Source organism: Lithobates pipiens, unplaced genomic scaffold (assembly GCF_037356315.1).
Source record: "Lithobates pipiens isolate NorthernLeopardFrog02 unplaced genomic scaffold, aLitPip1_a1.2 Scaffold_16, whole genome shotgun sequence".
Taxonomy (NCBI): Eukaryota; Metazoa; Chordata; class Amphibia; order Anura; family Ranidae; genus Lithobates; species Lithobates pipiens.
Genome location: NW_027507748.1, coordinates 608914761 through 608929330, shown reverse-complemented (window position 1 = coordinate 608929330; position 14570 = coordinate 608914761). Strand labels below are relative to the sequence as shown.

The 14570-nt window shown below is 45.3% G+C and overlaps 1 protein-coding gene across 1 annotated transcript; it reads left to right on the top strand.

Annotated features, from left to right (window-relative positions):
• Positions 1–11238: 11238 nt before the first annotated feature.
• LOC143984477 (small nuclear ribonucleoprotein Sm D3) lies at positions 11239–11805 on the top strand. Its single transcript, XM_077484634.1, has one exon. It carries the CDS (start codon positions 11300–11302, stop codon positions 11678–11680), a length of 381 nt encoding a protein of 126 aa, XP_077340760.1. The 5' UTR covers positions 11239–11299; the 3' UTR covers positions 11681–11805.
• Positions 11806–14570: the final 2765 nt, after the last annotated feature.

The window sequence follows — 14570 nt, the reverse complement described above, 5'->3', positions numbered from 1 at the left end:
GGGAAATGGCAGGTAGTAGAATTTACACATAAAGTCAGGTTCCAATAATAAATCAGACCTAAAACAAAGAGGGACGTGCAATAAACTTTCCTTGCCAACAAAAGGTCTTGTATTGTCTGCATAATGGTGTTCCTGAGGATAATATAACCTACCTTAGACAGCATGGTGGAGGCAAGTTGAGGCCCTCTTCCCTTTTTTCCCATAAGGTCGGGGCTGGCAGTCACACTCCCAGTGACTCTCAGGCTCTAGTGAGTTACAAGTGGTTGGAGACCTTAAAGTGGTTGTAAACCCTTACAAACCACTTTGACCTACAGGTAAGCCTAGATTAAGGCTTACCTGTAGGTCCAAGAAATATCTCCTAAACCTATATGGTTTAGGAGATATTTGCCCGAAAACAGGCACCGCTGTCTACGGTGCATGCGCCATAGACAGCAGCGCACAGGCGCACTGAGCGTGGCATTCTCAATGACGGAGCTGCCGCGCGTGTCGGCTCCCGTGCGCATGCGCGGGAGTGACATCATCGCGGCTTCACCGAATGACAGTGGCGGAGCTGCGAGACCCCACCAAGAAGATGGATGCGCCGGACTACAGGGGACAGCGGCGACTTCGCTGGCTCCTGTGTCAGGTAAGTGACACATAATGGACTACTATGCGATGCATAGTAGTCCATTATGCTTTGCCTTTGCAGGGAATGAAAGAGGAAGTAAACTCATCAGGGTTTACTTCCTCTTTAATGTGTGACACCGAAATTCTCTAATAACACAGGTACAGTTCCTGGAGAGGAGCTCCAAGACATCACACAGCTTCCTGTTCCACCTTCAGGCACATCACAGGGACCCTAATTCCCACTCTGTAAATGTAAAATACGGCACTTCCTAGAACAGGGCAGACCCTAGGCACTCCACCCCTCACTGTATAGACAGAGCCCTCTTCAGTGCTGACCACCTTTACCTCCTCCTACACCAGTCCATATATACAGAAGAACATCCATTAAGGTTTGGGTACTCCGGAAGAGAATAAACATTACTGTCCTTCCAGTAATAAACAGAAACTTTACACAGCAGCTTAAAGTGGTTGTATACCCAAATTTTTAACTTTTACCTACAGGAAAGCCTATAATAAGGCTTACCTGTAGGTAAAAAAAATATCTCCTAAACCTGTACGGTTTAGGAGATATTCCCCTCGGTATGCGCCGCTGACTGCAGCGGCGCATGTGCACAAGGGGATTCTCGGCCTGAAAATCCGGCAGTGGCCGGCCGGCCAGAATGAAATCTCCCGCGCGCATGCGCGGGAGTGACGATATCGCGGCTCCGGCCACTCACAGCGCCGGAGCCGCGATACCCGGAAGAAACACCGAGGGAGCATGTCAGCTCCCTTGGCGTGGATCGAGCCAGATGTTGGGGCCTCGTTCTAAGGTAAGTATTTCATAATGAGCTAGTATGCGGTGCATACTAGCTCATTATGCATTTTGCTTTGCAGGTTTAAAAAAAAAAAAAAAAATTGCGGGTTTACTACCGCTTTAACAAGGCTCATTCAACAAACAAAATATTTTCCAACTTTCAGGGTGTCTCTCAGACTTTCCTAAAATACCTTTCCCAGGTAACTCTAGCTTCCAGTTGCAGGACATTTTTCCCAGAAGTGCACTCACAGAGGGTAAACGCATTTCAACAGGAACCCCCTTTCTTACCTGCCACTTAAAGCAAGCTACTAGCAGGCTTCAGCAGGCTTTTAACCACTTCCAGTCCGGGCCAATTCTGACATTCTTCTCCTACATGTGTAAAACATAATTTGTTTGCTAGAAAACTATTTAGAAGCCCCAAACATTATATTTTTTTAAGCAGATCCCCTAGAGAATAAAATGATGGGTGTTGCATATTTTTACATCACACTGTATTTGCGCAAATTTTTTGGGGGAAAAATACACTTTAATGAATTGTAATGCACAAGAACACAATACAATATCCAATTTTTTGTACAATATAAAAGATATTATGCTGAGTAAATAGATACCAAACATGTCACGCTTTAAAAATGCATAGAATGGCGCCAAACTATGGTACCGAAAAATCCCCATAGGCAACACTTTAAAAGTCTTTACAGGTTACCAGTCAGTGGCGGCCGCTCCATTAGGGGCGCAGCTCCCCTAATCCATGCGCCCCGCCCCTAATCTCCATGTAGGGCAATGGAAGCATGGATTCAAATAGGGTTTTTTTTTCTTTTTTGAAGCACATGATTACAGCCTGAGGCTCTAATTGGCTTTAAAAAAGGGTAGGCTTGGGGAGCAGAGCACTGTGCCCTGAGCCCACCTAGTTGTTTGACAATAACAAATTAATATTCGCTACTTCCTTCTGTGACGGAACCGATCCCACACTCCGATTGAGTGCTTCCGTCTATATACCGCTTCCTAAGTCCTGGAACACAAGTCCAATGGATCTGGCTATAGGAACCCCCAAGCACTAGACGACACCAGGCTTGGAAGACATCAGGAATGACCTTTATTTGAGATCTCACACAAGCCCATAATCGATCGACAAGCAGGGGGGGCCTGGGTGCACTTTGCTGCCATCTTCTGTCGTGTGTAAAAGGTAATGCAGGCTACTTCTTTCTTGGAGGCATAAGACCTGCTGGGAACAGGATCCCTCTACCAACAATCTCAGTCCTCTGCATTGGCATCCCCGGGGGGGGGGGCGCACCTCACTCTGACAGTTACGGGAATACCTCACACTTATGGTGCAATAGCCGTTTACATATGGGTTTGGGATCGGCGCATGCATTTTCATTTGTGTGCGAGCACAGGTGGACAGAGGGACTTTAATTTTTTTTACATTTTATTATTTATTTTATTTAAAGTAAAAAATTTTACACTGTCTTTGATTTTTTTTCATTAACTTTATTGATATCACAAGGGATAAACAACATCCTTTTTGACAGCATGGGCTGTAACAGGTCCTCTTTATGGAGGGATCTCCATAGACCCCCAGACCTCTCCTTTGTCTTCCAATGCAGTCGATCAGACACAGATCTGTGTGACCAGCTGCTTCCCCAGGCCGTTAAAAGTCAGGTAAACAAAGAGCCCAAACCAGAAGTGACAAAACCGTTGTCGCTTCCAGCTTCTGGAGTCACACAGTGGAAGGAACAACATTCGTTCCTCTCACTGTGTGCTTGGATCTTAATGCCAGCGGTCGCATCCTTACCAGGCTCCTTGATCACTCAGGAGAGCCCTGTAAAGGTGGCACTGGGAGGGGATGGGACCCTCTTCTGCTGCCTGTAAAAGTAATCCAGTGGCCCTTTGGCTGCTTGGATTACTTTTACAGGCTTTGGAATCGCCGACTGGAAACACTGACTGATACCACCCTTCCCATCCAAGGGCGTACCAGTATATCGCTGGATGGGTAGCAGTTAAAGTGGCAATGAGCACTCCCATTAGGTTCTGTGTTCAACATTTACAAACTGGAGTTGAATGGTACTTTAAAAGCTTCATCAAAGCTTGTTCAAAGTTCTGCAAATGCTTTGTCAAAACTTGCTGTTCACACTGCTCTTATACAGGCTGAAGCCTGTGTGAACCAGGTATAATGCAGCTGCTGTTCAACAGAATCAAACATAGCTGTCAATCATCTGTCAGGGCCAGCAATTCAGCAGTACAAGCCTCTGTGAATGACAGCTCTGATGTCCAACAGGTTCTACAGCAGCTGTGGCATTCAGAAGTCATGATAGGGCTCTTGTAATGATGACTCGTTGGCCGGCAATACTGTCTCTTCTTCTGACCAGGGAAAGAGGTACTTAGAGGTTCATGGAAATAGGCCCTTCCCCTACTGTTGCCCTGAGATCTGAAGTAGAGAAAAGCAACCCCAGCAAGGAGGCTGAACTATGCCAGATCTGATGCCCAGAATAACCATTGTTTAATGGTAAGGCTGGGGAATTATGATTGAAGTGGGTGGCAAGAAGTAGCAGGGGCCTGGCAAAAATATGTTTGCTGTGACCCTTTGAAAATAGATTTTCTCACAAAAAGGCATAGTCGTACTATGCTTAGTCAAACTATGCATGGATCATGACTATAATCTGACTGTACAATTTTATTAACAACTATGCAGTGCTATGGTCCACCTAAATGGTCAACCACATTTATATGTCATCATGCAGGCCCCACACATTTGCTGAAAAATCTAAATGGAGATTGTATATCCACATACAAATTTACTGGTAAATGTAAAGCTTGCCACACTAGTTACAACTAATATACCACTGGCTACAACCAAGGTATGCGGAATACCGTCTCTGAACGCACAGCACATCAAACCTAGAAGCAGCTGGGCTACAGAAGCAGAAGACCACACTGGGTGCCACTCCTGTCAGATAAGAACAGGAAACTAAGGCTACAATTACCACAGACTCACCAAAATGAGATAATAGAATATTGGAAAAACATTGCCTGGTCTGATGAGTATCGATTTCAGCTATGACACCTTGTTGAATTTATGCTATGAAGAATTGAGGCAGTTCTGAAGGCAAAAGGGGGTCCAACCCGGTACTAGTAAGGTGTATCTAATAAAGTGGCTAATGAGTGTAAACAGTATATAGTTGGTATACAGTATATATTACCAGGAAATTGTGTAATCAGATTGTAATATGTGTGTCTAGGCTAAGAAGTAACAGTCAGTTTCTTTAAAAAAACAACTCCCCTTCTAAAATCTTTCTCTCTCTGTTTTAAGGCCTCCAGCACATCAGGGATGGGGATACTCATGTTCTGAGGGTTAGCTCTACATCCTACTTTCCTGGATTTCCATATCACATAAAATGTTTTATAATCCTTGCAGTCACCAACAGCAGAGGAGATGCTGTATAAACAAGAGGTTACTTGAAAAAATGGATGCCTATTTCCTCCCGTTTTTATTACGTAGTAGGTGCTTTGATTTCCCTGCATAGTGCTTGTGCCAGCTCCCGTACTGACTTCCTTCATTAATTCACTAGGAAAGTGATGATAAAATTATAGTGTGAGTCAGAGGGAGCTTGTCAGATTGCTAAATACAGCCACTTATCAAAATCCAGGCTACATATTTTTAGCACCTGCCAAGTTGGAGGCTGCACCATGTCTCATTCACATTTGCAGAATATTCCAGGCCTCGGTTTTATTTTACTTTGAATTATTTTAGCCAGTAGAAAGCATTACATAGGGCAATGGCCTCAGAGTCCCATAATAACACCCTATACAGTAAAACCTTGGACTGTGAGCATAATTAGTTCCAGAAACATGCTTGTAATCCAAAACACTTGTATATCAAAGCAAATTTCCCCATAAGAAATAAATGATTTGTTCCACAACCATTTATTCATAATCCTTAAGTTTATAGTCCATATAAAAATATTATAGGTTGTGTAACCATAAAATGTCCATCCACAAATGGCCATCCACAAGGGGATCAGAAGCAAAATAAATCAGAAGCTACAGAGTATAAAAGAGAAGAGGCGCCTCTAAGTGTAGCAATATGGTTACATTTAATGAAGGTACAACATTTAGCAACTCACATGGTTGATGATTAAAACAGGCACATCTATGCAGGCATCCTAGGGGAAAGCTGTCCACATAGACCAAGGATATGCAATTAGCGGACCTCCAGCTGTTGCAAAACTACAAGTCCCATCATGCCTCTGCCTCTGGGTCTCATGCTTGTGGCTGGCAGAGTCTTGCTATGCCTCATGGGACTTGTAGTTCTGCAACAGCTGGAGGTCCCCTAATTGCATATCCCTGACATAGACCATCCTCCGCACCGCCGGCTCTCATTGCTGTCGGTCTGCAATCATGGCCGGGATGACTACCCTGCAGTAGAGCGATCTGAAAGCGAGGCTTGAAGGGCTCATGAAGCGCAGCGTGGAAGAGATGACATCGATGGTGGTGCGGAGGATGGTCTATGGGGACACCTTTACCCCAGATGTCTGCATATCTAGATGTGCCTCATTGAATCATGTGTGAGTTTCTAAATGTTGTTACTTTATTAAATGTAACCATATTGCTACACTAAGAGGCATCTCTCTTCTCTTTTATACTCAATTGTGACATGATGCTACTTGTATATCAAGACATCGCTTGTATATCAAATCAAAATTAATTTAGAAATTTTGCTTGTCTTGCAAAACACTATCAAACCAAGTTACTCTCAATTAGGGATGAGCCGAACACCCCCCGGTTCGGTTCGCACCAGAACTTGCGAACGACCCCCGCGTTCGGTACGAACGTTAGAACCCCATTGAAGTCTATGGGACTCGAACGTTCGAATTGGAAAGTGCTAATTTTAACGGCTAATATGCAAGATAGTGTGCTAAAAAGGGTTTGGCGACCTGCCTCCTGCCTCAGGGGACATGGGTCACTGCAAAAAAAAGTTTTAAAAACTACCGTTTTGGCGGGAGCACTGATTTTAATGACGATTAAAGTGAAAAAAAAAAAGTGAAATATTCCTTTAAATATGGTGCCTGGGGGGTGTCTATAGTATGCCTGTGAAGTGCCACGTGTTTCCCGTGTTTAGAACAGTCCCTGCACAAAATGACATTAAACGGAAATAACACCATTTAAAACTGCTTGCGGTTTTAATGTTATATCTGGTTCCTGCAATATGGTTGAAAATCATTCAGAAAAATGGCATGGGTAGCCCTCCCTGCCCATTACCAGCCTATTTGGGTCTTGTACACATATTAAGGGGAACCCCGTACCCATATTAAAAAAAGGAAATGCGTGTGGCCCCCAGGCCCTATATACTCAGAACAGCAGTATACAGGCGGTGCAAACAAGACAGGGACTGTGTAGGTTTGTTGTGTTAAGTTGAATCTGTTTGTCATTTTCAACCGGTACATTTTTAAAGTGTAGCTCCAGTCAAAAAAAATATCTGTAAGCTTTTTGGAAAACATAGGGAAGGGTTATCACCCCTGTATAATTTTGTTTTGTCGTCCATCTTTTTTCATCTCACTTGCTGCTGTCTCCTTGCGTTTGCAAGTAGGAGATGTTTGTAAGTTGGATGTTTGAAAGTAGGGGCCTGCCCTATATTATAGCGGTATGTACTGGGTACAGAGCACGCAGACAGCACGCACTATCTCCTAACACTACTGACTGCAAGCTCTATTATTAACCACTTGTTAGCCCAATGTTTGCATAAAGTGAAAGATGAAGTTATGCTGAGTAAATAGATATCAAACATGTCACTCTTCAAAATTGCACATGCCCGTGGAATGGCGCCAAACGTCGCTACTTAAAAAATCCCCATAGGCGACGCTTTAAATATTTTTTTACTGGTTACATGTTTTGAGTTGCAGAGGAGGTCTAGGACTAGAATTATTGCTCTCGCTCTAACATTCTCGGCGATACCTCACATGTGTGGCACATGCGAGCACATGGGGACATGGGCGCTTTAATTTTTATTTTATTTTTTTATTGTTCATTTTACTTTATTTTAGTTTGACATTTTTTTTCCCAAAAATATATTTTTGATCACTTTTATTCCTATTACAAGAAATGTAAACATCCCTTGTAATAGGAATATGGGATGACAGGTCCTCTTTACAGTGAAATCTGGGGGGTCAATATGACCCCACATCTCACCTCTAGGCTGGGAAGCCTGAAATAAAAAATTTAAAAAAAGATTCTGGCTTTGATCGTACTGGCGAGTTGGTAGAAGCACCAGAGGGCGGTGAGGGGTGGGGGGCGTCTATGGCTGGGTACTTCAGGGTATCACCGAGTATGGCTGGGTATCTCTGAGTATGGCTGGGTATGGCAATTTATGGCAGGGTATTACAGAGTATTGGCGGGGTATTGGCGGGGTACTACAGAGTAATAGCAGGGTACTGCAGAGTATTGGGGGTACTGCAGAGTAATGGCGGGTACTGCAGAGTATTGGGGGGTACTGCAGCGTAATGGCGGGGTACTGCAGAGTAATGGCAGGGTACTGCAGAGTATTGGGGGGTACTGCAGAGTAATGGGGGGTACTGCAGAGTATTGGGGGGTACTGCAGAGTAATGGGGGTTACTGCAGAGTAATGGGGGGTACTGCAGAGTAATGGCGGGGTACTGCAGAGTAATGGCAGGGTACTGCAGAGTATTGGGGGGTACTGCAGAGTAATGGGGGTTACTGCAGAGTAATGGGGGGTACTGAAGAGTAATGGCAGGGTACTGCAGAGTAATGGCAGGGTACTGCACTGCAGAGTAATGGCAGGGTACTGCACTGCAGAGTAATGGCAGGGTACTGCACTGCAGAGTAATGGCGGGGTACTGCACTGCAGAGTAATGGCGGGGTACTGCACTGCAGAGTAATGGCGGGGTACTGCAGAGTAATGGCGGGGTACTGCAGAGTAATGGCAGGGTACTGCACTGCAGAGTAATGGCGGGGTACTGCACTGCAGAGTAATGGCGGGGTACTGCAGAGTAATGGCGGGGTACTGCAGAGTAATGGCAGGGTACTGCACTGCAGAGTAATGGCGGGGTACTGCACTGCAGAGTAATGGCGGGGTACTGCAGAGTAATGGCGGGGTACTGCACTGCAGAGTAATGGCGGGGTACTGCAGAGTAATGGCGGGGTACTGCAGAGTAATGGCAGGGTACTGCACTGCAGAGTAATGGCGGGGTACTGCACTGCAGAGTAATGGCGGGGTACTGCAGAGTAATGGCGGGGTACTGCAGAGTAATGGCAGGGTACTGCAGAGTATGCACTGGTATTGCAGAGTATTGGCAGGGAATTGAGGGGTTAAATTCGGTGAGGAGCGATGTGGGCACTGCAGATGCAGCCCACATCGCTGCTGACACCGATCTCTTTCCCCTCCGCTGTACCGATCGGTACAGAAAGGGGAGGGAGGAACAGGCGTCATAACATGACGCCGGTTTGTTTCCAAGTGATCACTCCGTCATTTGACGGAGCAATCACGTGGTAAACGGCCGCTATGAGCGGCCGTTTACCGTGATGCGCCGGGTCCTATGGACCCGGCGGTCACGGATGCTCTCGAGTGCGCACACCTCGGGGCACGCGAGAGCAGAATTCTGGGAGGCCGTTAATTAACGGCCTCTCTGAGTTAAACAACCGCCCTGAAGCCGTTAATCGGCAATGGGCAGTTGTTAAGTGGTTAAAGCTAGATCACTAGCTATATAGGTGAGGTGAATATAGTGGTGTATACTGCAGTCAGGGCACAGACAACAACCACTACACAGCAGCAAGATAGGAAATCAGCCAAAAACGATTGGTGTGTACTGTGTTGAAGGTACACAGAACACCCACTGCTTCAGATGCAAAGTAACACACTACAGGAGGCCGCCTTAAAGGCGGCCTTATATAGTGTGGGGCGTGCACTACACAGTCTGAGCTATGATTGGCCACAGGCAGGATGCCTGTGGCCAATCATGGCTCTCCTCGCTGCCGGCGCTGCGATTGGCCAAGCATGCGGGGTCACAGTGCATGCTTGGCCAATCATCGGACAGCAATGCACTGCGCCAACGCAGTGCATTGTGGTCCGCGCGCGCGTCACTCGAATTTTGACGCGAACGGCCAAAACGTTCGGAATTCGCCGAACGCACGAACGGCCAATGTTCGAGTCGAACGTACGTTCGACTCGAACACGAAGCTCATCCCTACTCTCAATCCAAGGTTTTATTGTACTGTAAAACGACATTTTCCCTATAAAGTTCAAAGCTAATACTTTAGTATCATGTGGATGCTGGAAAGTTAAAGAGAACCAGTCGTGAATCTAGATATTTAGCCTTTAATATAAAAAAGGCATATTTACAGTATTTATGAAAGGTTTATATTACCCCTCATTTTTCCTATTTTACATTGTATGAGTTGTATGCATTAGTTGGAATTCAGGGGTCAGAGGGCAGCTGAAGTCTGAACAGTTGATACACCGTCAACTCTCAGAACTGGAAAACTAGACACTGGGAAGGTGTGTGATCAGGCATGTCTTACCTGGCCTTTGACCCTCAGTAATTGCCGCTTCCCTATTTTCAGACAGGTACCTTTAAATACACCTAATGGGTTCTTCAAATTGTCAAGGAATCTGTAATAAAGTCAAATGAGAAAATGATTAAAGTATTCCTAAAGCCAACATTTTTATTTTTCCTTTTTCGATAGAATAGAATATGATTTAAAAAAAAAAAACCTGTCCATTTTCTGCTGTTTTCCTTTGGGAAGATTCTTCTTCTCCTTCTGTCTCGGAGATGCAACAAAAAATGATTTTCTTTCCAAGATGAAGGGGATCTCCTGTTTGATGGTTGTCACCAGAAACATACATTTTATTCCCATTGGAAGATGTCCCCCTAACATTCTGTCCCATGATGGTTTGGATTCCCATCATTTTCTGTCCTGGTTACAGTGGTCACCTAAGCAATTATAGTAGAGAAATAAGACCACATTTGCACAGGCGTTTAGCCATGCTGTGAATCCCAGCGGCAAGAATCGACCAATCCCTGTGACTTGGATTGACAGCTGTGTGTGGATAGCAGTGACCACCAAGCATGTTCAGTGCAATGACAGGCTGTTGGCAGCCACAGCCAGAAATTACCTACGCTGATCATGACTGGAGCGGTGAGCATATGTGTGTTCTGATCCTGCAGCTCATGGCCACCAGCAGGGCCGGGACAAGGGGTGGGCAGGAGGGGCGGCTTCCCTGGACACTGTGGTTTCATTAGAGGTGGAGGCACCGGGAGGGAATTTGTGTTGGGAGGAGGAATTTGGGGGGCAGCAGGGGGTAAGAATTGTTCTAGATGGGGAAATTTGGGTGTGTGTGCTAGGAGTAGTGATTCAGGGGGATTTGTGTTGGGAGGGGGATGGGAGAAGAGGATTTGGGCTAGAAGGCTCGATTTGAGGGGCTTGTGCTAGAAAAGGTGATTTGGTAGGGGGGCAGGTTTGTGCTACTGGGGATGATTGGGGGGGGTGTTTGTGCTAAGAGGGGGGATATTTGTGGTAAGAGGGGGTGGATTTGTACTGGGAAAAGGGATCATTTATGCTTAGGGGGCAATCATGCAAATTTGTGCCCAATTTTCTTTTTTTTTCTTGGGGCAGAGCAGGATTTTTACTTACACATAATGCTGATACATCTTGGGGGGGGTTGTTCGCCCTGGGCTCTAGGTGACCTTGTCCCGACACTGGTCACCAGTATGTAAATTAATCAAGGCTGTAGGAATCCAACTGGAAGGGCTCTATCACACAGGTGACTGGGGGGTGGTAAAAATAGCAGCTAAGGTTCCTGTTCGCGGTGCATTGTGGGGCAGGCGGGACGCCATTAGATCGTAGAACAGAAGCCACGCAAGGAAATTTTAAGCCTCTAAAGCCAAGATGTCTATCGGTGTTCCCATCAAGGTTCTCCATGAAGCAGAAGGGCATATTGTGACCTGTGAAACGAATACAGGCGAGGTGTACAGGGGGAAGCTCATTGAGGCGGAGGATAACATGAACTGCCAGATGTCAAACATCACTGTAACCTACAGGGACGGCAGAGTTGCACAGCTTGAACAGGTCTACATTAGAGGAAGTAAAATCCGTTTCCTGATACTTCCAGACATGTTAAAAAATGCCCCCATGTTAAAGAGCATGAAGAATAAAAATCAGGGTTCAGGTGCTGGAAGGGGGAAAGCTGCAATTCTCAAAGCTCAAGTGGCTGCAAGAGGAAGGGGACGTGGAATGGGACGAGGAAATATCTTTCAAAAACGGCGATAACTGTTTTGTTTTTGTATAAAAAAAAATTTTTTTTAATTTTGTTCCAGGTTATGTAACTGCTCAAATGTCCGCTTTTGTTTTTTATTTTTAATTTGTTTAATAAACCTGTTTCTAATTGTGAAAAATAGCAGCTAAGCCCCCAGGCTGCCCATCAGAATGATAACATTACAACCTGACAGGGCTGTACACATGCCATGGCCATGATGCTTTGTTTTGTGGCTACAGCTTTTTTAACACAGGCTGCAGTTTGACAGGTGGATCCCCCTATCAAACTCACCCATTGAGATAAATGGGGCCACACCACAACTGCCAGACAAATTCTAGGCCTGCAGTTGCAGTGTAGCCCCACAATGTAAAAATGTCCTTATATACAAAACTGTAAAAAATATACACAGGAAGAAAAAATTCAGCCATACGAGCAAAACTAGTAATAATAGACATAATAATTCTTTAAAAGTATACACAAAAATAGTAGTAGGATTCTTGCACATAATGAGAGAATCCTCCACCACAATGTTCAAAAGAAATCCCCAGGTGACACTGTGTCACTTTAATTTAACTAAATTTATACAGCATGAGTGGGACTACCGTGAACATCTAGTTAAACCACTGCCACCACATTTGGATCCAAGGCTTACCAGAAGGTTGGGCCACACAGTGTAGAGATCAATCTGAACCATTCCCATACAGAATTAACAAATGAGCCGCAACCAACTCATCCGCTTTTAATGTCATGCTTGATAATCTGTATCCACAAAAAGAGAAACACAATAGTACAGATTACTCAAAATGTCTTTATTAAAAAAATGCACATAAACACTCTTATACATTATATACAAGAATCAGGGCTGGAACAATGGGGGGGTGACTGCCCTGGGCACTGTGGTATCATGTGAGGTGGGGGGATGCTGCAATAAAACTGTTGGTGGGGGGGAATTTTCAGGGGTGGCAGAGGGTAAGAATTGTTCTAGGAGGGGAAATTTTGAGGGGGGTGCTAGGAGTGGTGATTTGGGGGGGATTTGTGTGGGAAGGGGGATGGGGAAAGGGATTTGTGCTAGACGCCGGGATGTGGGGGAATTTATGCTAGAAGTGGTGGTTTGGTAGAGGGGGGGAAGCGATTTATGCTAGCAGGGGACATTTTTGCAGGGGGTGATTTGTGCTAGTAAGGATGATTGGGGGTATTTGTGCTAGGGGAGGAAATTTGGGGGGGGGGAGGGATTGTGCTAGGAGGGGAAATTTGAGGAGTGGAGGAGTAGAGCATTTATGTTGGAAGGGGGTGATTTTTTTCTTTAAGGAGGGGGGATTTATGGAAAGAGAGGATTTAAACCGAGAGGGGGGGTGGGGGGGAAGATTTGTGCTGGGAGGGGTGATTTCAGCAAGAGGGTGGATTTGTACTGGGAGGAGGGGGAATTCATGCTTTAGGGCAAGCATGCTCGATTTTTTTTAGGGGGAGGGGGATTTTTGCTGACACATAATGCTTATACATCTTGGGGGGGGGGGGGCGTTTGCCCCTGGCAAGAATGTACAAAGTAAGCTGCTAATGGTATGAACCATGGAGGGTGTGAAGTATCAGCATCAGGAACCCCTCCCTAAGCATTTTGTCTGAATAGAATGTACCAGAGGGCAATTAAAAAAAAGTGAGAAAAAAAACAGGTATCAGAAGGCAGCTGTAGCGCCTCCTGAATGCCTGTCAGCCACCCTCTGAAAAGCTATCCATCTCAGATTGCTTTTCACAGGGAGGTAAGCATAATGCCAATGTGAAAGAAGCCGAATAAAGAATCTATTCATTAACCTCGCTGGCGGTATTCCCAAGTCTGGCTCGGGGTGGAAGTTTTATACCAAAAGAGGTAACCCCGAGCCAGACTCGGGACCATATCGCTGAATCCAGGAGGAGGTTTACTTACCTTCTTCCTGGGATCCAGCGATGTCCCCCCGCTGTACGAGCGGCTCGTCCTCCGCTCGATTCATCACGGAGCCGATCTCCGTTCTCTGCGAGCGTTGCGACAGAGATCGGTGCCAAATTCAAAAAGTGAAACACACAGTATACATACAGTATAATGTAATCTTACAGATTACATTGCTGTATATAATAATTTCTACAGTACACTAAGATGTGTGCTTTGTTCTTGTGTATGTGTTGTAGCATTTGGAGCTCCACTCTTCAAAGCTACAAGGCTTTCTCTACACTAGAAGAGTATTTTACAGAACATTTTGTTTACTAAGTAACAGTTTTGTAGCAATTTATGGCCACAGCTGGTAGATTGGTTACTATATGTTACAACTGCATTACTCCATGTCTGGCCTTCATTGACAGAATATGTGAACCAGATGAAGCTGTAAAAACTTGCCAGGAAAAAAAACCCGAGGCTGCCATTGCTGATGTTAATCAAATGATCTAGCCCTAATCTGAAAATCCTGGTTACCTGGCAGTCTCCATTTTCAGTACTTTTTCAGTCACTGACCTTGAACAAGCATGAAGATTAGAAGGATGGAGTGAATGAGAGCTCTGAGACCTGGTTCACCCCGGGTGCGCCTTTGAAGTCACACTACTTCAGCATGATTTCAAAGCCACCAATCAGTGCGGCTTGGCGACATCTGTGCAACTTCATACATAAATCTCAATGCAAGTCTCACATGAAATCGCACAAAAACAGTGCAGGAACCTTTTTCAAAGTCGCTGCAACTCACATCGCACTGATTTGAATGGTTCCATGGCAGCAATTAGTGTGCGACATTTATTTGTCAAGTCACATGACAAGTCATACCCGGTGTGATTGGGCGCTGAATCTGTATACTGTTCCAGGGCAGCAACTCACAAAGTACCAATGCCTCTGGATCAGCACGACATCCAGGCAACCAGCAATTTTAAGAAGAAGAAGACAGCAATGCC